This window comes from Stegostoma tigrinum, chromosome 1 (genome assembly GCF_030684315.1).
Source record: "Stegostoma tigrinum isolate sSteTig4 chromosome 1, sSteTig4.hap1, whole genome shotgun sequence".
Lineage (NCBI taxonomy): Eukaryota > Metazoa > Chordata > Chondrichthyes > Orectolobiformes > Stegostomatidae > Stegostoma > Stegostoma tigrinum.
The window spans coordinates 136,986,370-137,011,345 of NC_081354.1; the positions used below are offsets into that span (position 1 = coordinate 136,986,370).

The 24,976-nt window shown below is 44.8% G+C and overlaps 1 protein-coding gene across 1 annotated transcript in view; it reads right to left on the bottom strand.

The window, feature by feature from the left end:
- pik3c3 (phosphatidylinositol 3-kinase, catalytic subunit type 3) overlaps nt 1-24,418 on the bottom strand; it is a 127,000-nt gene extending 102,582 nt beyond the window's left edge. The window contains exons 1-3 of the mRNA XM_059648839.1: nt 24,222-24,418; nt 10,041-10,229; nt 2,490-2,633 (exon numbers count right to left, since the gene is read on the bottom strand). Of these exons, the coding sequence (XP_059504822.1) occupies nt 2,490-2,633; nt 10,041-10,229; nt 24,222-24,289 (401 nt within the window). The 5' untranslated portion in view covers nt 24,290-24,418. The remainder of the gene's footprint in view (nt 1-2,489; nt 2,634-10,040; nt 10,230-24,221) is intronic.
- Nucleotides 24,419-24,976: the final 558 nt, after the last annotated feature.

Genomic DNA, 24,976 nt, shown 5'->3' on the forward strand with positions numbered 1-24,976 from the left:
ACCCAAGACATTTTTCCATCCCCACCCCTGTCTGCTTTCCGGAGAGACCACTCTCTCCGTGACTCCCTTGTTCGCTCCACACTGCCCTCCAACCCCACCACACCCGGCACCTTCCCCTGCAACCGCAGGAAATGCTACACTTGCCCCCACACCTCCTCCCTCACCCCTACCCCAAGATGACATTCCACATTAAGCAGAGGTTCACCTGCACATCTGCCAATGTGGTATACTGCATCCACTGTACCCGGTGTGGCTTCCTCTACATTGGGGAAACCAAGCGGAGGCTTGGGGACCACTTTGCAGAACACCTCCGCTCGGTTCGCAACGAACAACTGCACCTCCCAGTCGCAAACCATTTCCACTCCCCCTCCCATTCTTTAGATGACATGTCCATCATGGGCCTCCTGCAGTGCCACAATGATGCCACCCGAAGGTTGCAGGAACAGCAACTCATATTCCGCTTGGGAACCCTGCAGCCTAATGGTATCAATGTGGACTTCACCAGCTTCAAAATCTCCCCTTCCCCCACCGCATCCCTAAACCAGCCCAGTTCGTCCCCTCCCCCCACTGCACCACACAACCAGCCCAGCTCTTCCCCTCCACCCAATGCATCCCAAAACCAGTCCAACCTGTCTCTGCCTCCCTAACCTGTTCTTCCTCTCACCCATCCCTTCCTCCCACCCCAAGCCGCACCCCCATCTCCTACCTACTAACCTCATCCCACCTCCTTGACCTGTCCGTCTTCCCTGGACTGACCTAACCCCTCCCCACCTATACTCTCTCCACCTATCTTCTTTTCTCTCCATCTTCGGTCCGCCTCCCCCTCTCTCCCTATTTATTCCAGAACCCTCACGCCATCCCCCTCTCTGAAGAAGGGTCTAGGCCCGAAACGTCAGCTTTTGTGCTCCTGAGATGCTGCTTGGCCTGCTGTGTTCATCCAGCCTCACAGTTTATGATCTAGGCTTTTGAATTGGATGGTCAGCCATGATCGTGAAGAATGGTGGATCAGGCAAGAAGGGCCAAATGGCCTCCTCCTGCTCCTCTCTTCTATGTTTCTATGTTAATTACAACATTTAAGATGCATCTGGATGCATGAATAGGAAAGATTTAGAGAGGTATAGGCCAAATGCTGGCATATGGAACTGGATTATTTTAGGATGTCTGATCAGCATAGACGAGTTGGATCAGAGTCTGTTTCCAAGTGTGCAACTCTATGACTCTCTTCTTCTTTGTAAGTGCACTTAGATTGTCAAATTCAGTCAACATCTCTCCAATCATTCAATAATTTCATCCCATATTAGGCAAGATGAGATGAATCGCTTTCATCATCAGGGTTTTAACATCATCTCATCTTATCCTTATGCATGCACAGCATTAAAGGCAATCTTTATTCATTTTGAATGTAAGTAAACTAGTCACATAAAATGTTGCCTTCTAAGCAACCACTTTGTCCATAGCTTTATCAGAGAACTGGAGAAACCAACTGTCGATTTAAGGAACTTCAACATCAAATGAAACATGCACTCTTAAGTTGCAAAATCACTACCAAACTCTCAGGCACATTAGCGTTCCTGAGAACAGTCAATGGGTATCCTCAACTGAATTTGGTGCAGATCAGTACCGTTAAAATGCAAGGAGATCTGAACTAAATGTATCAACAAATAATTTAGTCAGAGGCACTAGAGGTCACTCACATGATAATTCATATGATATTGAGTCACGCTTTTGCTTTAGATAGCAGAGTTCCTTCTCAAAAATGCTCGCTGTGTAACAGATTGTTCCCTAGTCAAACATGCATTTTGAAAGATCTTGCTCCAAATTGTTTCTTTACAGCCAACGAAGTGTCCCAGTTTTGCTTATAAAGTATCATGTACAATTAATTCATTGCCGCCAGCTTCGAAATGCATCTATTTACAATTCTGATGAATGCCTTATTAGTCTAAAGTTCTGAATACCAAATTTAACAAAATAAAAAGCAAACTGTGGTTTTTTACTGGACTAAAAACATATACTTTACAGCCAAAATTTTATGCAGACAATAAAAATCTCACCTATTCTTGCACCACATCATCGAGGCCTGGATCATTTACAGCACAGAAGGGGGCCATTTGGACAGAGAGTCAAAGCCAAATATTTATCAAATTCACACCGATATTTTGTCTGCCACTTTTTTATTAACGTAGGTGTTTAAATATTTAAGCTATAGAAATTTTCATCGGTGTACATGGAAATAAAGGGTTCCACTGACTTTCTGGAATCTGAAATAATTTTATCCATTTGCTGTATCTGTTAAAACATTTTTGAGCAGGATGAGGAAAAAAAAACAGAAGTACAGTAATTAACGTTGTAAAGTGTTCTGATGTAAATGGGTTATTCACAAACAATTCAGAAGAACTGGTATGTTGCCTTTCTCCACACAATCACTGCAGTAAATTTCAGACTATTTTGAACCAAATGCTAAAGCCACTTGAGCAGACACCTCATCTTACCCATATTTTCCAAAAAGGCTAACAGTAGTTCCTCCAATCGGGACAGCTTTTCCAGGTCCATAAACATCCCAGATTGTGAGAGCAACTTGAGCATTCCGTGGTAAATCTGGATATTTCACAGGTAATTTTAACCATTCATTCCAGCTGCCAAATAACATAGATATGTTTATTTCACCTAAAGATACTCACTTGCACAAATAAGTTTGGCATATTTTGACAAAAAACTGTCCAGCCCTTTTTGATTTAATCTATTTAATAATGTGTATGCTTCCACTAATATATTTAGCCTTTTCTTTTGCAAAAATATGCTAAAACATTGTACAAAAACTGAAAATAAAACACAAAGAAAGCAAGATATTCAAAAAAAACTGGATAAGAGCTTTGAACTACTAACATTGTTGTTTAAAAGTTTGTTTGTAATAGTTATTTATTTATATTATTTTATTAAGAAAGGTGATAAATAACATGAAATGCTGGAACATTTCAGCTGCAACACTCAATTTTAAAAATGAGTAACAACAAAATAAATTCACACCACTTAATGACAGATTCATTCCTTGGTAATGGTATTGTCATGAAATGATTCACAATAATTTTACTGCTTTTTTTATTTACTGGATGAGGGAGTCACCGGGCATTTATTGGCCATCCCTAATAGCCCAGAGGGCAGTTCAGAGTCAATAGCTTTGCTTTGAGTTTGGTGTCTGGATTAACAGATCAGTGGTAACAACACTCGGCCATCACCTCCAATTTAAGTGTAGCCAAAGATCAAGAGCACAAGATTTAACATTCGTAATAATTAATTTCAATATATGACATCATATAAAAACTCCTAAAAGGATAAAAACTGAATACCTGAAATAAAACCAAAAAATGTTGGCAATATTCAGCAAGTCAACTAAAATCTAGAGCTCTAAACTTTTCTTAAAAACTAGAAAAGGGAAAGGGGCGGGTCATCGATGGTAAAAGTCCTGAAATTAACAGTCCAAACAAACGAAAAAAAATACACAGAAGCATACTACATATGACATGCATTAGTTTAATGGGGAGACAGTGGCATAGGGTAATGTCACAAAACGAGTATTTCAGAGCCCTAGGTTAATGTTCTGGGGATATGTGGTTCAAAACAAGCCATGCCATTTGGTCACATTTGAATTGATTGCAACCTGGAATTAAATATTATCTAATGGCAACACATATCCATTGATGCAAAAATTCATCTAGCTAACTAATGTCCTTTAAGGATGGTAATCTATTGCCCTTATCTGGTTTCACCGATACATGACGCCAGGTCCATGGCAATATGGTAGATTCTTAACCATCTGCTACGTCGGCAAATCACTGAGTTGCATCAAAAAAACCACTAAAAAGAAATGAAACAGAGTTGGCCACTCTGCATTGTACTAGATATCGATAATATAAATGGATTACCCAGCATTCTGATCATGCCAAGTCACACCTTTGACTTGGCCAAAGTGGAGATGAGTTAAAGGAGAAATTGTTCAAATTAACAGCAAGATCAGCCAGGCTAAAGCTGGTGGTGCTTAGGCTTCATTTTAAGGTCAAGATGGAGAGTCCAGATGAGGGACGGACAAATAGAGTGACAGCATATCTTTGTTGAACAGAAGGCAGCTGGGGCCAAGAAACTCGCAAGTGTGGAATGGACATAAAGCATTCAATCAGTGTAGGTGTAAGAGACGAGAGTAGGAGGGGAAAAAAAAGGTCAGCGTAGGAAGAAACAAGTCCAGCAGAGCAGGAACAAGCAGGTCTGCCAGGGCAGAGATAATGGGAACTGCAGATGCTGGAGAATCTGAGATAACAAGGTGTGCAGCCGGATGAACACAGCAGGCCAAGCAGTTTCTCAGGAGCAGAAAAGCTGACGTCTTGGGCCAAGACCTTTCATCAGAAATGGGGGAGGGGAAGAGGGTTCTGAAATAATTAGGGAGAGTGGGGGAGGCAGATCAAAGATGGATGCCACCCGAAGAAGGAGAAGAAAGGTGGAGGTGGAGACAGACAAGTCAAAGACGCGGGGATGGAGCCAATAAAAGTGAGTGTAGGTGGGGAGGGGATAAGTCAGTCCAGGGAGGACGGACAGGTCAAGGGGCGGGATGAGGTCAGTAGATAGGAAATGGGGCTGTGGCTTGAAGTGGGAAGAGGGGATAAATGAGAGGAAGAACAGGTTAAGGAAGCGGGGACAAGCTAGGCTGGTTTTGGGATGCAGTAGGGGAAGGGGAGATTTTGAAGCTTGTGAAATCCACATTGATACCATTGGACTGCAGGGTTCCCAAGCAGAATAAGAGTTGCTGTTCCTGCAACCTTCGGGTGGCATCATTGTGGCACTGCAGGAGGCCCATGATGGACATGTCATCTGAGGAGTAGGTGGTGAAGTTGAAATGGTTCACGACTGGGAGGTACAGTTGTTCATCGCGAACCGAGTGTAGGTGTTCTGCAAAGCGGTCCCCAATCGTCCGCTTGGTTTCCCTGATACAGAGGGGGCCACACCGGGTACAGCGGATGCAGTATACTACGTTAGCAGATGTGCAGGTGAACCTCTGCTTGATGTGGAAAGTCTTCTTGGGCCTGGAATGGGGGTGAGGGAGGTGGTGTGGGGGCAGGTGTAGCACTTTCTGTGGTTGCAGGGAAAAGTGCCAGGTGTGGTGGGGCTGAAGGGAAGTGTGGAGCAGACAAGGGAGTCATGGAGAGAGTGGTCTCTCTGGAAAGCAGACATGGGTGGGGGAGCAGAAAAGTCTTTGGTGGTGGGTCGGATTGCAAATGGAGGAAGTATCGGAGGACGATGCGTTGTATCCGGAAGTTGGTGGGGTGGTATGTGAAGAGGAGGGGGATTCTTTTTTGGTTGTTGTTGTGGGGACGGGGTGTGAGGGATGAGTTGCGGGAAATGCGGAGGGGGAGGGTGGTAGTTGCGGTCCTTGAAAAACGAGGGCATCTGAGATTTATGGGAGTAGAACACGTCATCATGGGAGCAGATGTGGTGGAGGCAAAGGAATTGGGAATAGGAGATGGCATTTTTGGAGGTAGGTGGGTGGGAAGAGGTGTATTCTCGGGAGTCGGTGGGCTTGACATGGATATCAGTTTCTAGGTGGTTGCCTGAGATGGAGACAGAGGGGTCCAGGAAGGTGAGACAGGTGTTAGAGATGGTCCAGATGAACTTAAGGTTGGGGTGGAAGGTGCTGCTGAAGTGGATGAACTGTTTGAGCTCCTCTTGGGAGCACGAGGCGGCACCGATACAGTCATCAATATAATGGAGGAAGAGGTGGGGTTTAGGGCCAGCGCAGGAACGGGGGAAGCATTGGTCCACGTAGAGGCAGGCATAGGTTGGGCCCATGCGGGCACCCATGGCGACCCCCTTTGTCTGTAGGAAGTGAGAGGAATTGAAAGAGAAGTTGTTGAGTGTGAGGACGAGTTCAGCTAGGCAGATGAGGGTGTTAGTGGAGGGGGACTGGTCGGGTCTGCGGGACAGGAAGAAGCGAAGGGGCTTTAGGCCACCTGCGTGGGGAATGCAGGTGTATAGGGACTAGACGTCCGTAGTAAAAATAAGATGTTGGGGATCCGGGAATTGCAAGTTCAGGAGGAGGTGGAGGGCGTGTGTGGTATCACGGACGTATGTAGTGAGTTCCTGGACCAAGGGGGAGAAAATGGAGTCGAGATAGGTGGAGAAAAGGTGGTGGGGCAGGAGCAGGGGTGCAGACAATGGGTCGACCAGGGCAGTCAGGTTTGGGGATTTTGGGAAGGAGATGAAAGTGGGTGGTGTGGGTTTGGGGTACGATGAGGTTGGAGGCTGTGGGTGGGAGGTCACCTGAGGTGATGAGGTTGTGGATGGTTTGGGAGATGATGGTTTAGTGCTCGGGGTTGGGATCATGATCCAGGGGGCAGTAGGAGGAGGGGCCAGAGAGCTGCTGTCTGGCCTTGGTGATGTAGAGGTCAGTGCGCCATACTACAACTGCACCTCCCTTGTCTGCGGGTTTTGTGGTGAGGGTGGTATTGGAGCAGAGGGAGCAGAATGCTGCACGTTCTGCTGGGCAGAGGGTGGAGTGGGTGAGGGGGTGTAGAGGTTGAGGTGATTGATGTCTCGATGGCAGTTGGAGAAGAAGAGGTCAAGGGAGGGCAGGAGGTCTTGTGATGATGTCCAGGAGGACCGTTTTGTGTTGGAGGTGGAAGGGGTCAGAAGAGGGAGGGTTAGGCTTGTGTTGGAGGCAGGAGTCGTCCCCGCCTCACAAACCTGTTCTTCCTCTCACCTTTCCCCTCCTCCCACCTCAATTCCTGTGCTCCTAAGATGCTGCCTGGCCTGCTGTGCTCATTCAGCTCTACACTTTGTTATCTCTCATTTCCTACCTATTAACCTCATCCCACCCCCTTGACCTGTCCGTCCTCCCTGGACTGACCTATCCCCTCCCTCCCTCCCTCCCACCTACACTCACCTTTACTGGCTCCATACCCACCTCTTTTACTTGTCTGCCTCCTTTCCACCTATCTTCTCCTCCATCCATCTTCGATCTGCCTCCCCCTATTTATTTCAGAACCCCATTTCCCTCCTCCATTTCTTATGAAGGGTCTAGGCTCGAAACGTCAGACTTCCTGCTCCTCAGATGCTGCTGGGACTGCCGTGTTCATCCAGCTCTACACCTTGTTATCTCAGGTCTGCCAGGGTAGTTGGTTTGTGGACTTTAGAAAGAAGGCTGTGTGGGATTAGAGGACAAGGAGGTTGGAAACTGTGGAGGGGAGATGTCCAGAGAAAAAAGATATCATCAGTGACAGGAAGCAACAGCCTGGCGTTCAAGGCTTAGAGTTCTCTATGTTATAGTCTCACAAATTGAAAGAAAGTCCTAAAATGGCCATATTCAAAAGTAGTGGGACACAAACGGTACATAAGGGGAGAAAAATATTGCAGAAAAAGAGACACATGATTTCCATCTCAACAAAAAACAAGCATTAAAAAAAATTATACAGCATTCATTAAAGATTTATTTCTTAACCAGACTCACACTAGCGGGTCATAAGATATCTCAACCACATCAACTTTCAAGGATAAGCAGCTTCAAACAAAAGCTTCTCCATGTCCAGAGGTTGGGTGCAGCGCAAAAATGTAATTCAGGAGTTCAGCATGCATTAATTCTTTCACTGGAGTATACTTTAGCACTTATAAACTATATAAAATCAGGTAACTACAAAATACTAAAGATATGCACATGGCACACTGTGTACACTTGCATGACCTAAAACTTATTTGACAGATAGGAAAATAACAATTATGTTCAAAAGCAGTTTTTTAGGGAATAATACATTACTTGCCAGGTTATTAACATTGACATTTAATGTTAATCTCTAGCTGTTCTCAGGAATGTAGTGGATAACTTTCTTCTTGAAATCTGATTTTGTTAGCATGTTGTCAAAGTGCAAATCTTTTGCTGCTCCATTTCCTTTCTGACCCTCCACCAAACACACTGGTCTAAAATAACTGAGATAACAAAGTGTGGAGCTGGATGAACACAGCAGGCCAAGCAGCATCTTTGGACCACAAAAGCTGACGTTTCGGGCCTTGACCCTTCATCAGAAAAGGGGGATGGGGAGAGGGTTCTGAAATAAATAGGGAAAGAGGGGAAGGCGGATCGAGGATGGATAGAGGAGCAGTGGGAGAGAGATCCCCTGGAGGTTTCTCCGGAGGGAGGATGGTAACTTCTTCAGGCTAGGCTAACTTTTTACGTTTTTGAACTCTATTTGCAAACTTGAAATGGCTGATTTTAGTTCAACTGCCCCCAACCTATTTTTTGACCATTATTTTCTCAGTCTAGGGTCCAGAACCAGAGCCACACTAATTATCGATGATGGGAACTGCAGTTGCTGGAGAATCCAAGATAACAAAGTGTGGAGCTGGATGAACACAGCAGGCCAAGCAGCATCTCAGGAGCACAAAAGCTGACGTTTCAGGCCTACACCCTTCATCAGAGAGGGGGATGGGGTGAGGGTTCTGCAATAAATAGGGAGAGAGGGGGAGGCGGACCGAAGATGGAGAGAAAAGAAGATGGGTGGAGAGGAGTGTATAGGTGGGGAGGTAGGGAGGGGATAGGTCAGTCCAGGGAAGACGGACAAGTCAAGGAGGTGGGATGAGGTTAGTAGGAAGGAGATGGAGGTGTGGCTTGGGGTGGGAGGAAGGGATGGGTGAGAGGAAGAACAGGTTAGGGAGGCAGAGACAGGTTGGACTGGTTTTGGGATGCAGTGGGTGGAGGGGAAGAGCTGGGCTGGTTGTGTGGTGCAGTGGGGGGAGGGGACGAACTGGACTGGTTTTGAGATGCGGTGGGGGAAGGGGAGATTTTGAAGCTGGTGAAGTCCACATTGATACCATTGGGCTGCAGGGTTCCCAAGCGGAATATGAGTTGCTGTTCCTGCAACCTTCGGGTGGCATCATTGTGGCACTGCAGGAGGCCCATGATGGACATGTCATCTAAAGAATGGGAGGGGGAGTGGAAATGGTTTGCGACTGGGAGGTGCAGTTGTTTATTGCGAACCGAGCGGAGGGTTCTGCAAAGCGGTCCCCAAGCCTCCGCTTGGTTTCCCCAATGTAGAGGGAGCCACACCGGGTACAGTGGATGCAGTATATCACATTGGCAGATGTGCAGGTGAACCTCTGCTTAATGTGGAATGTCATCTTGGGGCCTGGAATAGGGGTGAGGGAGGTGGTGTGGGAGCAAGTGTAGCATTTCCTGCGGTTACAGGGGAAGGTGCCATTCTTTAGATGACATGTCCAATATGGGCCTCCTGCAGTGCCACAATGATGCCACCCGAAGGTTGCAGGAACAGCAACTCATATTCCGCCTGGGAACCCTGCGGCCCAATGGTATCAATGTGGACTTCACAAGCTTCAAAATCTCCCCTTCCCCCACCGCATCTCAAAACCAGCCCAGTTCGTCCCCTCCCCCCACTGCACCACACAACCAGCCCAGCTCTTCCCCTTCACCCACTGCATCCCAAAACCAGTCCAACCGTCTCTGCCTCCCTAATCTGTTCTTCCTCTCACCCATCCCTTCCTCCCACCCCAAGCTGCACCTCCATCTCCTACCTACTAACCTCACCCCACCTCCTTGACCTGTCCGTCTTCCCTGGACTGACCCATCCCCTCCCTACCTCCCCACCTATACTCTCCTCTCCACCTATCTTCTTTTCTCTCCATCTTCGGTCCGCCTCCCCCTCTCTCCCTATTTATTCCAGAACCCTCACCCCAACCCCCTCTCTGATGAAGGGTCAAGGCCCGAAACGTCAGCTTTTGTGCTCCTGAGATGCTGCTGGGCCTGCTGTGTTCATCCAGCCTCACATTTCATTATCTTGGATTCTCCAGCATCTGCAGTTCCCATTATCACTGATACAATATTGAGTTAAACATCAAGATTGACGGTTAAAATTACAATGCAAGTAGCTAAAAAGTTGGCATTCACATTACATGAAATATTCTAGAAATTGATAAAGACCTTATACTTTATCAAGACAACCAAAAAAAAATCCAAGTGAACATCACAAATCTCAACAGCAAGATATACTTACTTCCATCTTGTGCTGAAAGCTTTATAAGAAGTCTGAACAGGAAGAGCCAAAGGTTTTCCTTCTGCAAAAACTTGGCCTGTCACGTAGAGATCAGAGCATGTTTCCTGGTACAAGCCTGAAAATTTGAGCAATGGATCCTCCAGAAGAGCTGTATAGCTTTTTTGCTCCCGTTTGCCTTCCAAGCTTCCACTGCATTCAGGGAAGAACACAAGAGAAAATATCTGCGAAACGCATCAGCACATTATGCAGCATTCACACAGAAAGCTTAGCAATACAGAAGCTGTGCTTTATTATCAAAGTGAAAATATCTGATATTAATATCTATTCTGAGCCTTACCTCAGTTGTTGGTAAAGTGTTGGAAAAGGTTATTAGGGATAGGATTTATAATCATCTAGAAAAGAATAAATTGATTAGGGATAGTCAGCACGGTTTTGTGAAGGGAAGGTCGTGCCTCACAAGCCTTATTGAGTTCTTTGAGAAGGTGACCAAACAGGTAGATGAGAGTAAAACGGTTGATATGGTGGATATGGATTTCAGCAAGGCGTTCGATAAGGTTCCCCACAATAGACTATTGTACAAAATGTGGAGGAATGGAATTGTGGGAGATATAGCAGTTTGGATCGGAAATTGGCTTGCTGAAAGAAGACAGAGGGTGGTAGTTGATGGGAAATGTTCATCCTGGAGACCAGTTACTAGTGGTGTACCGCAAGGGTTGGTGTTGGGTCCACTGCTGTTTGTCATTTTTATAAATGACCTGGATGAAGGCGTAGAAGGATGGGTTAGTAAATTTGCAGACGACACTAAGGTCGGCGGAGTTGTGGATAGTGACAAAGGATGCTGTAGGTTGCAGAGAGACATAGATAAGCTGTAGAGCTGGGCTGAGAGGTGGCAAATGGAGTTTAATGCAGACAAGTGTGAGGTGATGCACTTTGGTAGGAGTAACCAGAAGGCAAAGTACTGGGCTAATGCTAAGATGCTTGGTCGTGTCGACGAGCAGAGAGATCTCGGTGTCCATGTACACAGATTCTTGAAAGTTGCCACCCAGGTTGACAGGGCTGTTAAGAAGGCATATAGTGTTTTAGCTTTTATTAACAGAGGGATCGAGTTCCGGAACCAAGAGGTTATGCTGCAGCTGTACAAAACTCTGGTGCAGCCGCACTTGGAGTATTGTGCACAGTTCTGGTCACCGCATTATAAGAAGGATGTGGAAGCTTTGGAAAGGGTGCAGAGGAGATTTACTGGGATGTTGCCTGGTATGGAGGGAAGGTCTTACGAGGAAAGGCTGAGGGACTTGAGGCTGTTTTCATTGGAGAGAAGAAGGTTGAGAGGTGACTTAATTGAAACATATAAAATAATCAGAGGGTTAGACAGGGTGGATAGGGAGAGCCTTTTTCCTAGGATGGTGACGGCGAGCACAAGGGGGCATAGCTTTAAATTGAGGGGTCAAAGATATCGGATAGATGTCAGAGGTGGTTTCTTTACTCAGAGAGTAGTAAGGGAATGGAAAGCTTTGCCTGCAACGGTAGTAGATTCGCCAACTTTAGGTACATTTAAGTCGTCATTGGATAAGCATATGGACATACATGGAAAAGTGTAGGTTAGATGGGTTTCAGATCGGTATGACAGGTCGGCACAACATCGAGGGCCGAAGGGCCTGTACTGTGCTGTAATGTTGTATGTTCTATGTTCTATGTAACTTTCATGTACAATTAATAAAATCTTCATTGCTCAAGAATGACAATACTTAGAACTCCAAGTTAAAAAAGCTTTCAGCGATGCACAACATAGTCCTACATTCAATACTTCTTTTTAATGAAAGAACATTGATTACAGCCAAAACGTGTCAGCAAATTAAAGCAAAACAGTAATAGAGTTTTATAACGAGAAGCTCCTTTTAACCTCCACTAATGTACATGATGGTCCAAGTAGTTCTCCATCAGTTTCACACTCCTAATAGTTACCAATGAATGGAAAATAATAATTATGAACCTCAAAAGTCTGTTTAAAATATATGAGGCAGTAGCATGGCTATTATTCATACACAAGTCACAACATATGCATCAGCATAACTTTAAAATTATAAGCACAATTTATTGTTAAAAGCAGATTATAAATAATGTTGCAAAACTTAATCAGCCTTCAAATCACTTTTGATATGATGCATTTTGCTCTGGGAAAGGAGCTTAAATCTCCATAATTTCTCACCAAAATTTAGGAGTTGATTGATTGCTTTGATTTGTTGTCACGTGTAACAAAATACATTGAAAAGCTTTGTTTGCAAGCAGGGCAGGTATATCACACCAAGCAAAGGATGTACAGATCAAAAAGACTTAAAGGCTTGCAGGTTACATTATTTGAGGCTAGAGTCTATTCAACAGTCTGATAACGACCAAAAAGAAGAAACTGTTCCTGAACCTGCTTGTACATGTATTCGGGCTTCTGTATCTTCTGCCTGACAGAAGAAGTCATAGGAGGTCATTACCAGGGTCTAATAGTCTTTGATGATGTCGGCTACCTTTTTGCAGCAGCAGGCCATGTAAATGGAGTCCAGGGATGAAACGGCAGCTTCCATGATGGTCTGGGCTGTGCACACTACTTTCTGTAGTTTCTTGCGATCTTGGGCAGAGCAGTTGTCATACCAGGCTGTTCTGCATCTGGACAGTATACTTTCAGTGGTGCATCTGCAGGAGTTGGGTGAGGGACCTTATGAACATGCCAAACTTCCTGAGCTACCTGACGAAGAAGAGGTATTGTTGTGCGTTCTTGACTGTCACATCTACATGAGAAGTCCTGGACAGATTGTCGGTTATCATCAATCCGAGGAACTTGATGCTCTTTACTCTCTCAACCTCAGGTCTGTTGTCCTCATTTCTTTCTCAAGTCAATGATCAGTTCTTTAATTTTACTGACCTTAAGAGGCAGATTATTTTCATTGCACCATGTCACCAAACCCTCTATTGCCCTTCTGTATTTTGACTTGTTGTTAGATATCTGTCCCACTACGGTGGTGTCATCATTGAACTTGTCTACGATTCTCGTTCGGAATTTGGCAACACCGTTGTAGTTATATAGGGAGTACAGCAGGGGGCTGAGGACACATCCTTGGGGGGATCCAATGTTGAGTGTTATTGCGGAGGAGGTGCAGTTACCTGTCCTCACTGACTGCAGCCTGTGGGTCAGAAAGCGGAGGATCCAAATGCAGAGGGCAGAACAGAGAATAAAGTCACACAATTCTGAGATCAGTCTGGAGGGGATAATGGTGTTGAAGTTGACCTGTAGTCAACGAGGAGTCTGACATAGGTGTCTTTGTTGTTCAGAAATTCCAAGGATGAGTGTAGGGCTAGGGATATGGCACCCTCTGTGGACCTCTTACATCAGTAGGCAAATTGTAGGGGATCTAGGCAGGCTGGGAGACTGGAGTTGTGAGCCAAGACCAGCATCTTGAAGTACGTCATGATTATTGAAGTCAGAGCTACTGCACAGTAGTCATTAAGGCACACTGCACCTGTTTTCTTGGGTAGGGGGTCAACGGTGGTCTTCTTGAAGCAGGTGGGGACTTCAGATTGGAGGAGGGAGAGGCTGAAGATGTTCTGTACTTTATCTCACAGCATGCAAAAAGAATAGGAATTCAAGTATATATCTGGGCAACAAATACACTTCCCATTGTTCTGTTCTGCAGGTCACTTGTATAGATCAGCTGTGGGCACGTGTACCCTTAAAATCAGCACAAATGCTCGAACATACGTAGTTAACAGTTTAATGTGACTAGATAAATGTTTTTGCCTTTGTACCTATTTTTGTGGTTTAACACCTAAATATTTTAACAGTACTGCTGCAAAAGGGTATGATCAAAACGTCCTATAAACTTAAAAATTTATGACTTTGTTCAAAATTGCAGTTTTCTACCATAATCTAAGATAATAAAAAATAGCAATTAAATCATTGTGATATAATGCTTGGACAGCAAGAACAGGAACACTTTTCATAAAACTTGATTAAGAAGCATTTCTACACATATTACAGCTTTCGAATTAGAATGTTTTTGGACCTAAAGTTATTGATACAATGAAATAGACTTTCCTCGTGTAGATACAGAGAATAGGAACTACAATTTGAGAAACAATTACCTATACGCTGTAAAAGAGAGTTCGCTAAACTAGTGATAATTATTAACATTTCCAAAATACAGAACTACATGCTAAGCTTGTATTCATATTTATTCAGGAGTCATCCAATTATACCAGATTTATTAACATTGTTTATAATGTCAGTCCAAGTTTGAACATCTCTACTTGCTAACAGGTGGATCTTGTTCCAGCCAAAGCAAAACACTAAATTACAATGAATGATGGCAGGCATAAGTAAATGTTAGCGAAGTTCGAACATTTCTGAAAACCACTCTTCACTAATATTGTTCAAATCGATGAAAAGCCCAAACAATAGGAGACTACTGCTACTTAATGATCTCCTATTGTTAGATAAAATTCAGTCTGCACTCTGGTCAGTGTCATTAAACTGAAATTACCCTGCTACTGAGATATCAAAGAGGCACATAAACCACAATCTGTGTCAATACAATTTTATACATGCTGAATACCTCTTAGAAGCTAAAAGTTCACATTATGGGATTGAAGCATATGGGCTTATAAACAAGAGTATTTCTATCCACCTTTCTGAAAATGGGCATAATCGTTTACACATTGTGTAGTGCCTGAAACTGTTATCAATGCAATGTGAATCTATAACGTCTCAGGTTGCAGAAAACAAATGCCATTCAAAATTCATGATTAATTATTTGTTTTAAACATGGTCTATTGTAAAGTAATTAGCAAATCATTGTGTTTTGCTTTGTATTTTAGAAACAATCAGTAATGCGATCATTGCACATGAATGGTATTGCAATGCAAAGGTTATGTGCAATAAACCCAATTTTGCAAGAGACTGTGGCCTAACTCAGTAATCTAGATTATTCAAAGCTTTCCTTATTATGTTCTTGAACCACCCCTTCCGATTATGCACCGTTCAGAATTCAATTTTACAATAGTTACCTTAACATAGTTCATACCACTTCTATCACTACAAGTCTACACTAACCGAGATGCATCACTATTTTTTAAAATTCATTTTGCGGGAAGTGGGCATCGCTGGCTGACCAGCATCTCTTGCCCATCTCTGGTTGCCCTTGAGAAGGTGGTGGCGAGCTGCCTTCTTGAACCACTGCAGTCCTCCAGCTGTGGGTTGACCCACAATGCTATTAGGGAGGGAGGGAACATCACTATTGGGAGCAAAAAAAAATTACCTTTAGCTAATTTGTTCATTCTGAACAGCAGAACTTGAGTTTCTTGTTGAGTATATATTCAAACAATACTAAATGCCTGACATTTCACTTCTGATTTTCCAATATCTCTAATTTAAAATTATCCATGTGTTTAAGTTCCTCCATACTCTCAATACCAGGCCTCCACACAATCTCTTCAAGCCTGAGCTCTCGATTCCTCCAACTCTAGCTTCTTGTAGATCACGATGTCCTTCCATCCCAAGGTCAGTCAGTCAGTCATTTGTGCAGCTGTCCAAGGCTGTACACTAGGTTTCTCCTCAGAAGCCCCTCTAACTCCCCCCTCCAGGAGTTCTTGTGGTACAGTGACAACATCCCAACCTTTGGTCGACAAGCTTTGAGTTCAGCTCTCACCTCAACACTCGATGACCAGAGAAAGAGCGTCATAATGCAATCAAGCAAGTTGATTATTAAACTAACTATTTCAGACACACATGCAGGTGAAAAGATCAGCAAACTACGGGTTATCACTGACCAGGAACTGAACTGGTCTAGTCATTTAAATGTGGTGGGTGACAAGGGCAGGTCAGAGACTAGGAATGCTGCAGCGAGTAAGCCATCTCCAAACTCCCCATCCACCATCTACAAGGCATAAGTCAGGAATGTAATGGAATACTCCCCGTTAGCTGAGATGAATGCAACTCCAACAATACTCAAAAACTTGACATCATCCAGGGCAAAGCAGTTAGCTTAACTGGCATCTCATCCACAAAGATTCACTCCATCCATCACCGATGCACATTAGCAATCATGTATTTCATTTGTAAGCTGCATTCCAAGAACTTAACGAGACATTTACAAACTCATAGAATTCCTACAGCTTGGAAGCAGGCCATTCGGCCTAACAAGTCCACACCGCCCCTTCAAACAGCATCTCCTATCCATTCCCCTTTACTTTTCCCTGTAGCCTGGCGATTCCAATGTCTAATCCACCTAACTTACACACCCCTGGACAGTACAGGAAATTTAGCATGGTCAATCCACCTAATCTGCACATCTTTGGACTGAGGGAGGAAACTGGAGCACCCAGAGGAAATCCATGCACACATGGGGAGAATGTGCAAACTCCACACAGACACACCCTCCGCCCGAGGGTGGAATTGAGCACAGGTCTCTGGCGCTGTGAGGCAGCAGCGCTAACCACTGAGCCACCATGCCACTAGGAACATTGCCCAAACCTGCAACCTCTTCAACCTGGAAAGACGAGTGAAGTAAATATATGGGAACACCACCAATTACAAATTCTCCTCCAAACCATGTACCAATCTGATGTGGTAATACAATTACAATTCCTTCACTGTGCCAGCATCAAAATCCAATAATTTTCTCCTAGAAAGCTCTCTGCATGTCACTACACCATTGGACTGAAGTGGGCCAAGAATGGTTCCATGTTCCTAATGGCAATTCACTAATATCCTTTATGGGTCGAAACGTCTATCCTTTCCTGGTCTGGCCTGGCCTGCACGTGACTCCAGACCCACAACAATGTGGCTGGCTCTTAACTGTCCTCTTGGCAATTAGAGATGGGCAGAAATGGTGCTGAGCCAGCGACGCCCCCTCATCCAATGAATGAATAAAGCGAAAAAAATTAAGGATGGATAATGAACGCTGCCCCAGTTACAATGAAGGCAATGAAAGCTAGGTTTAAATCAACAAGTCCTGTTCTATGCTCTATTACCCTACCTGCCATTCATCAATGTGTCTTCATACCACATGAGGTGGGAAAAATTATGAGCGAGACTGATTTTCGCATTTACAAAGACGTGCAAACCAAACATGAAATACTTAAAATTGTGTCAGCCATCTCAGGAAGTTAGAGCAAAAATGCTTCCAGCTGGTATCAGCTCACTCTCCAGACAGACAGTGTATGACTGACTAACCAGCCAAGGCTCCTGCTTAGACTTTGATATCACGGATAGAAAGTTGCCACCCACATCACAAGTGAAGGTAAAGTCACTGTAGTCTTACTGGATCATAGGGTTGCTCTCTCATCACTGTGAGAGAGAGAAAGAAGGTGTGAGAAAGAGAACATGCAAGAAAGAGACAGAGAATGCATGCAACAGAGTTGGTTAGTTGCCTCAGGCAAGGAAAGAGGTTGAGAAGGAGAATTCTTCATGGTAACCTCAGATGGTGCAGAAACTGAACTAACACTATCGGCAAAACTCTGCATCACACCAGTTGTCCAGCTAACTGAGTCTACTGACCACCTCCATCATCGCAAATGGGAGGTAAGGGCCGACACAAAGTGTGCTAGGGCCAGTGGAACCAAACAATGGAACATTACACATCAGAATTCTGAGTAAGCTTTGGCACAACACAACTCACTTCTTCATGGGTGAGAGATAATGGGAACTGCAGATGCTGGAGATTCCAAGATAATAAAATGTGAGGCTGGACGAACACAGCAGGCCAAGCAGCATCTCAGGAGCACAAAAGCTGATGTTTCGGGCCTAGACCCTTCATCAGAGAGGGGGATGGGGGGAGGGAACTGGAATAAATAGGGAGAGAGGGGGAGGCGGACCGAAGATGGAGAGTAAAGAAGATAGGTGGAGAGAGTGTAGGTGGGGAGGTAGGGAGGGGATAGGTCAGTCCAGGGAAGACGGACAGGTCAAGGAGGTGGGATGAGGTTAGTAGGTAGCGGGGGGTGCGGCTTGGGGTGGGAGGAAGGGATGGGTGAGAGGAAGAACCGGTTAGGGAGGCAGAGACAGGTTGGACTGGTTTTGGGATGCAGTGGGTGGGGGGGAAGAGCTGGGCTGGTTGTGTGGTGCAGTGGGGGGAGGGGACGAACTGGGCTGGTTGAGGGATGCAGTAGGGGAAGGGGAGATTTTGAAACTGGTGAAGTCCACATTGATACCATATGGCTGCAGGGTTCCCAGGCGGAATATGAGTTGCTGTTCCTGCAACCTTCGGGTGGCATCATTGTGGCAGTGCAGGAGGCCCATGATGGACATGTCATCAAGAGAATGGGAGGGGGAGTGGAAATGGTTTGCGACTGGGAGGTGCAGTTGTTTTTTGCGAACTGAGCGGAGGTGTTCTGCAAAGCGGTCCCCAAGCCTCCGCTTGGTTTCCCCAATGTAGAGGAAGCCGCACCGGGTACAGTGGATGCAGTATACCACATAAGCAGAGGTTCACCTGCACATCTGCCAGATGTGGAATGTCATCTTGGGGCCTGGGATGGGGGTGAGGGAGGAGGTGTGGGGACAAGTGTAGCATTTCCTGCGGTTGCAGGGGAAGGTGCCGGGTGTGGTGGGGTTGGAGGGCAGTGTGGAGTGAACAAGGGAGTCACGGAGAGAGTGGTCTCTCCGGAAAGCAGACAGGGGAGGGGATGGAAAAATGTCTTGGGTGGTGGGGTCGGATTGTAAATGGCGGAAGTGTCGGAGGATAATGCGTTGTATCCGGAGGTTGGTAGGGTGGTGTGTGAGAACGAGGGGGATCCTCTTGGGGCGGTTGTGGCGGGGGCGGGGTGTGAGGGATGTGTCGCGGGAAATGCGGGAGACGCGGTCAAGGGCGTTCTCGATCACCGTGGGGGGAAAGTTGCGGTCCTTAAAGAACTTGGACATCTGGGATGTGCGGGAGTGGAATGTCTTGTCGTGGGAGCAGATGCGGCGGAGGCGGAGGAATTGGGAATAGGGGATGGAATTTTTGCAGGTGGGTGGGTGGGAGGAGGTGTATTCTAGGTAGCTGTGGGAGTCGGTGGGCTTGAAATGGACATCAGTTACAAGCTGGTTGCCTGAGATGGAGACTGAGAGGTCCAGGAAGGTGAGGGATGTGCTGGAGATGGCCCAGGTGAACTGAAGGTTGGGGTGGAAGGTGTTGGTGAAGTGGATGAACTGTTCGAGCTCCTCTGGGGAGCAAGAGGCGGCGCCGATACAGTCATCAATGTACCGGAGGAAGAGGTGGGGTTTGGGGCCTGTGTAGGTGCGGAAGAGGGACTGTTCCACGTAACCTACAAAGAGGCAGGCATAGCTGGGGCCCATGCGGGTGCCCATGGCCACCCCCTTAGTCTGTAGGAAGTGGGAGGAGTCAAAAGAGAAGTTGTTGAGTGTGAGGACGAGTTCAGCTAGGCGGATGAGAGTGTCGGTGGAGGGGGACTGGTCGGGCCTGCGGGACAGGAAGAAGCGGAGGGCCTTGAGGCCATCTCCATGCGGAATGCAAGTGTACAGGGACTGGACGTCCATGGTGAATATGAGGTGTTGGGAGCCAGGGAATTGGAAGTCCTGGAGGAGGTGGAGGGCATGGGTGGTGTCACGGACGTAGGTGGGGAGTTCCTGGACCAAAGGGGAGAAAATGGAGTCCAGATAGGTGGAGATGAGTTCGGTGGGGCAGGAGCAGGCTGAGACGATGGGTCGACCAGGGCAGGCAGGTTTGTGGATTTTGGGAAGGAGATAGAAACGCGCCGTGCGGGGTTGGGGAACAATGAGGTTGGAGGCTGTGGGTGGGAGGTCCCCTGAGGTGATGAGGTCGTGAATGGTCTTCATGCATCACTGAATATTCAAATTAGGCATCCTTTTATAAGTATTACTATTACCACACGAAAGTTACGTTCCCACAAAATTGGATTTTCAAAGCTACTGTCTTTAGGTTATAATTAAAGCACATGTAGTATCTTTCCATTGAGTCAAACACAATATAAAATAAAATATAAAGCGTTTAACCTCCAACATCAGGATCTGAGTTTGGAAAAAGGATAGAACAGAGATAGGCTTTTCAGGGTGGGAAGAAGATGACCTTCTCAAATGTATAAAATGAAGTACGTGTAAGATATGGTGAATAAGATTATTAAATGAACATATGGTAATAAAACTAAAGGCGCATTGTCAAGCTAATGAAAGACAAAATATGACAAACATTGAAAATACCACGTCTTGTTGTTTTAGTGCTTTTGTAAAACCAAAAACTGTTGCACATTTTGTAAAGGCAAGAAAGTAACCTGATACTCATAACAAGCATCGTTATGCTGTAATTGAAGCTTAGATGGCAGGCGAGCTGGTGCTAAAGGGTTATATTCAGATGGATCTTTGACTGGGTACTGAAGTTGCTGGATTAGTGACCAGTTATGAATAACAAAGACCCTTTGCCAGCAAGCAATTGTGAGATTGATTCTCACGCAACTAAACAGCTTAGGGGTGGGAACAAGGTCAGGTCATCCCCAGATCAGGAACTACCTCAAGATAACCATAAAATGTAGAACAAGAAAAAGCCATTCAGTCCATCATTCAATAAAATTATGACTGATATGATAACTCTCAATTCCTCTTTCATGCTTTTCTCCCATAAACATCAACTGCTTCACTGATTTAAAAATCTGAATATCTCAGCCTTGAATGTACTTAACAACATAGCCTCAAAAGCTCTCTGCGGTGAAGCATTTCAGATTTGAAACCGTCTCAGAAAAAAATTCCTCTTCTCAGTCTTAAATGATTGAACTCTAATTATGAGATTATGCCCTCTCCTCCAAGATTCTCCAACAAAGGGAAATAACCTTACTGCATCTTTTCTGTCAAGTTCCCAAAGAATCTTGTATGTTACAACAAAGTTGTCTCTCATTATACTAAGTTCGAATCAGTACAAAGCAAACCCTCTTAACCTCTCTTACAAGACTGTCACTCCATATTTAGGATCAGTCGAGAGAACTTTCACTGGAATTGCTCCAATATCTATATGTCCAGTCTTAAATTAAGGGGTTCTAAACTGTTTACAGTATGTCAGCTGTGGTCTGACTAGTGTTTTGTGTAGTTTTAGCAAAGCCTCCCTATTTGTATACCCAATTATCTTTGAAATAAAGGCCAACATACCATTTGCCTTTCTAATTATCCAATGAACGTGCATGCTAACATTTTAGGATTTATGAATGAGGACTGCTAAATCCTTCTGTGATGCAATTTTTTGCAGTTTCTCCATGTAAATAATACTCAGCTCCTCTATTTTTCCTGTCAAACTGCATAAGCTTACATTATCTCAAATTACATGCCATCTATCAAGTTTTTGCACACTTATTTCATCTGGCTATATCCGTCTGTAGAATCTTTGTATCAGCCTCATCACGTGCCTTCCGCATCTATTTGTGGGTCATCCGCAAACTCGGCTGTAGCGCATTCACATTCCTCATCCAAGACATTAATATATATGTTAAATAATTGTGGCCCCAACACTGATCCCTGTGGCAGGCTGCCATTCTGAAAATGCCATCCTACATACGAACTCTTTTCTCTACTAGTGGGTCAATCCTCTATACTAACAGACCACCTCTATGGGCTCCTATCTTACGTGGCCGACCACATGATACCTTATCAAACACCTCTGAAAATCCAAATATATTACACTTACTGCTTCTCATTTATCCATCCTGCTTGTTACTTCCTCAAAAAATTCTAATAATTTTATGATTTCTTCTTTGTTCTCTGCAGTCAAAACCCACTTTCTTTAAGCAGTTGCTGTAAATTGTGACATTTAATTGATATGTGAGTGACCTTTACACGTGAACCAGCTATCCTACACTTCTTGCAAAGGTGGAAGCATGTAGAAAAGGGAAGTTGAGAACAAATCTTCTGATCAGTAAGAAGAAATAAAAAATCTACAGAACAAAAACTACTGAACTGCTTTTCCAGATTTCCATCCATGTTTTTGTTCCTGTTTATGTCTGGCAGTCTGTCAATACATGTGTATAAATTGGGTTTATAAGGGGATCAGAGTTGTATTTAATAAAATTACATACCAACCATTTACATCTGTTTACTTGCAACAAATAGTAATTCTTGTTAATTACAGAAACCTGCTCTGTTATTTTTGAATCTGAAAATCAAATATATTGGGTAATTTTGTGTATTTTTAAAAATCTTCAACTTTTGTGACAACTCCAGGCAAAGTGTGCAACCCATGAGCTGTGACAACACAGACTGCATTTTAAACTCAACAAATGATCAGCATGTGGAATAAACATCCAACTTTACAGAAGATTGGAGGCTAAATGAGAATGAAAGGATCTTTCCGCATAGATTAATCAAACTGGCCTAATATTTCAACTGCATTGATCTCATTGCCATAGTCCAAAAGTAATCTGCATTCTGAAACATTTCTTAGAAATATTTAATAAAAATAAAGATAAAAGAATGAAAGTAAGTAGCTAAGTGTCAGTGAGGGAGAGTGTCAAACAGGACCGGTTCCAAGATCTGTTACTGCCAGGACTAAGTGCAGGACAAGGAAGGTGACAAATCAAAGACCACTCAGTGCCAAGACTGGTTTCATCCTTGAACATCCACTGCCCCTGTTCACAATCATCCTGTCAGTCCTGTTGCCACTCAAACCTCTTCTCTCTGAAATTCCCCTTCCCCTTAATGTTCCCCTTGTTCTCCTTACACTCCCACTCACTCTGTTCGTCCACCACCACCTCAATCCCACATCACCTGACTCTTACCCAGTGCCCACTCACCATAATCTCACCCCATTCCCTCTGTATCTCTCCCCACCTTCCTCCTCAAATGTCCAGCACCTCACACTCCCCCCGGCATCCTCCCCATCTCCCCGCTGTCTGTTTCTCTCACTCCACGCCCTCAATCCCTACTTTCAGTTTTCTCACCCCTCCTCTCCCTCATTTCTCCCCTCTCCTCTTCCTTCCCTCAATCTCCCCACACCCTCACCTCAATCACTCTTTCCTTTGCTTCAATCCCCCAGTCCATCCTGCTGTTTCTCTTGTAGTTTCCCCTCCCTTTCCTCAATCATCCCATTCTCTCAGCGTTTCAACCCCCCCAACCAATAGATGCCCGAGGCTCCATCTCTTCAAACACCCACTCTCTCTCTCCAAGACGTGATAATAGTGTCAGATGACATGGAGTCTTTGTGGGTAGAGTTGAGGAACTGCAAAGGAAAAAGGACATGATGTGAGTTATGCATAGGCCTCCAAGCAGTAGTCTGCACGCAGGGAAGAAAATTAATTAAAAGATAGGAAAGGCACGCAAGAAAGGCACAATCACATAATTATGGGGGACTTCAATACACAGGTGAACTAGGAAATTCAGTTTGGCAGCAGATCCCAATAGAGTAAATTTGTGGAAAGTCTGCAAGATGATTTTTGGAGCAGCTTGTGGTTCAGCCCATGAGGGAACAGGCAGTTCTGGATTTGGTGATGTGTAATAAAGCAGACTGGATTAGGGAGCTTCAGATGAAGGAACTCCAAGGTGCAGTGACTATAATATGATAGAATTGGCCCTGCAGTTTAAGAGGGAAAAGCTAGAATCAGATGTAATGCTACTGCAATTGTGTAAAAGGTAACTGAAGAAAAATGAGAAGGACCTGGCCAGAGTTGCTTGGAAGGGAAACCTGGCCAGGAAGATGGTAGAGCAGCAACGGCAGGAGTTTCTGCCAGTAATTTGTGAGACACAGCAGAAATTCTTCCCAAGGAAGAAGAAATATAGTACAGGTAGGACGAGGCAACCGTGACAGACAAGAGAAGTTAGGGATGGCATAAAAGCAAAAGAAAAAGCATACAACACAGTAAAGATTAGTGGGAAGCCAGAGGATTGGGAAGCCGTAAAAAACAAGAAGCAGATAACTAAAAGAAAAAAAATGGGGGTGGGATGTTGAGGAGAAGATGAAATATCATAGTAAGCTGGCTAGCAGTATAAGAGAAAATTGCAAGAGACAGATAGGCTTTCGATGAGTAACGGGATGAAAAGCTTGTGGGTGAAGATAGGAGAATGGGGTTGAGAAACGTATCAGCCATGAACGAATGGCTGAGCGGACTTGACGGACTGAATGGTCTCATTCTGCTCCTAAATCTTACGGCCTGTTGTTGTGTTTCTCGTCCCCCGTCCATTTCCTCAATCCCACCCTCTCCGTTCTCACTCACATTTTCAGCTGGACGTTAATATCCAGGTCACAGCTGTAAACATAGTAGAATTTCTCCGTGTCACCCATCCCTGTCGGTAAATTACGCCCTTGCCCCCCGGGGCCCAGGCGGACGGTGATACTTTAAATCGTTTCGAGTTCACGGCTCCGCGGCCGCCATCTTCCCACCGGCCTGAGGGTTCACATCCGGTTCGCGGGTCAGAGGTCACCGCGGGGTGATTTAGTTGTGGTGCTCCAAGGACTGTCTTTGAGATCCGTTTGTGCAGTTAATGCCTTCAGTTTGTCACAGCTACCTTCACATCGTAAAATCCAGGTTCCTCACCGGTGTACATATACTTCAACCTGGAGAACAGTCCACTGACAGCCTTAAAAAAGACAGAAGCAGTGAGAGCAACGACTGAATATAATGTACAAACTAAACAAGGATCAACTTTGCAGTGATAACGGGAACTGCAGATGCTGGAGAATTCAAGATAACAAAGTATGGAGCTGGATGAACACAGCAGCCCAAGCAGCATCTCAGGAGCACAAAAGCTGACGTGTCAGGCCTAGACCCTTCATCATCCTCTCTGCTGAAGAGTCTAGGCCTGAAACGTCAGCTTTTGTGCTCCCGAGATGCTGCTTGGCCTGCTGTGTTCATCCAGCTCCATACTTTGTTATCAAGGATCATCTTTACTCCAGGTGGAGAGAAAAAAAAATAACATTTTAAAGTGTGAAGGAGAGAAATTTTTAAAAAGAAATATTATTTATGGAATT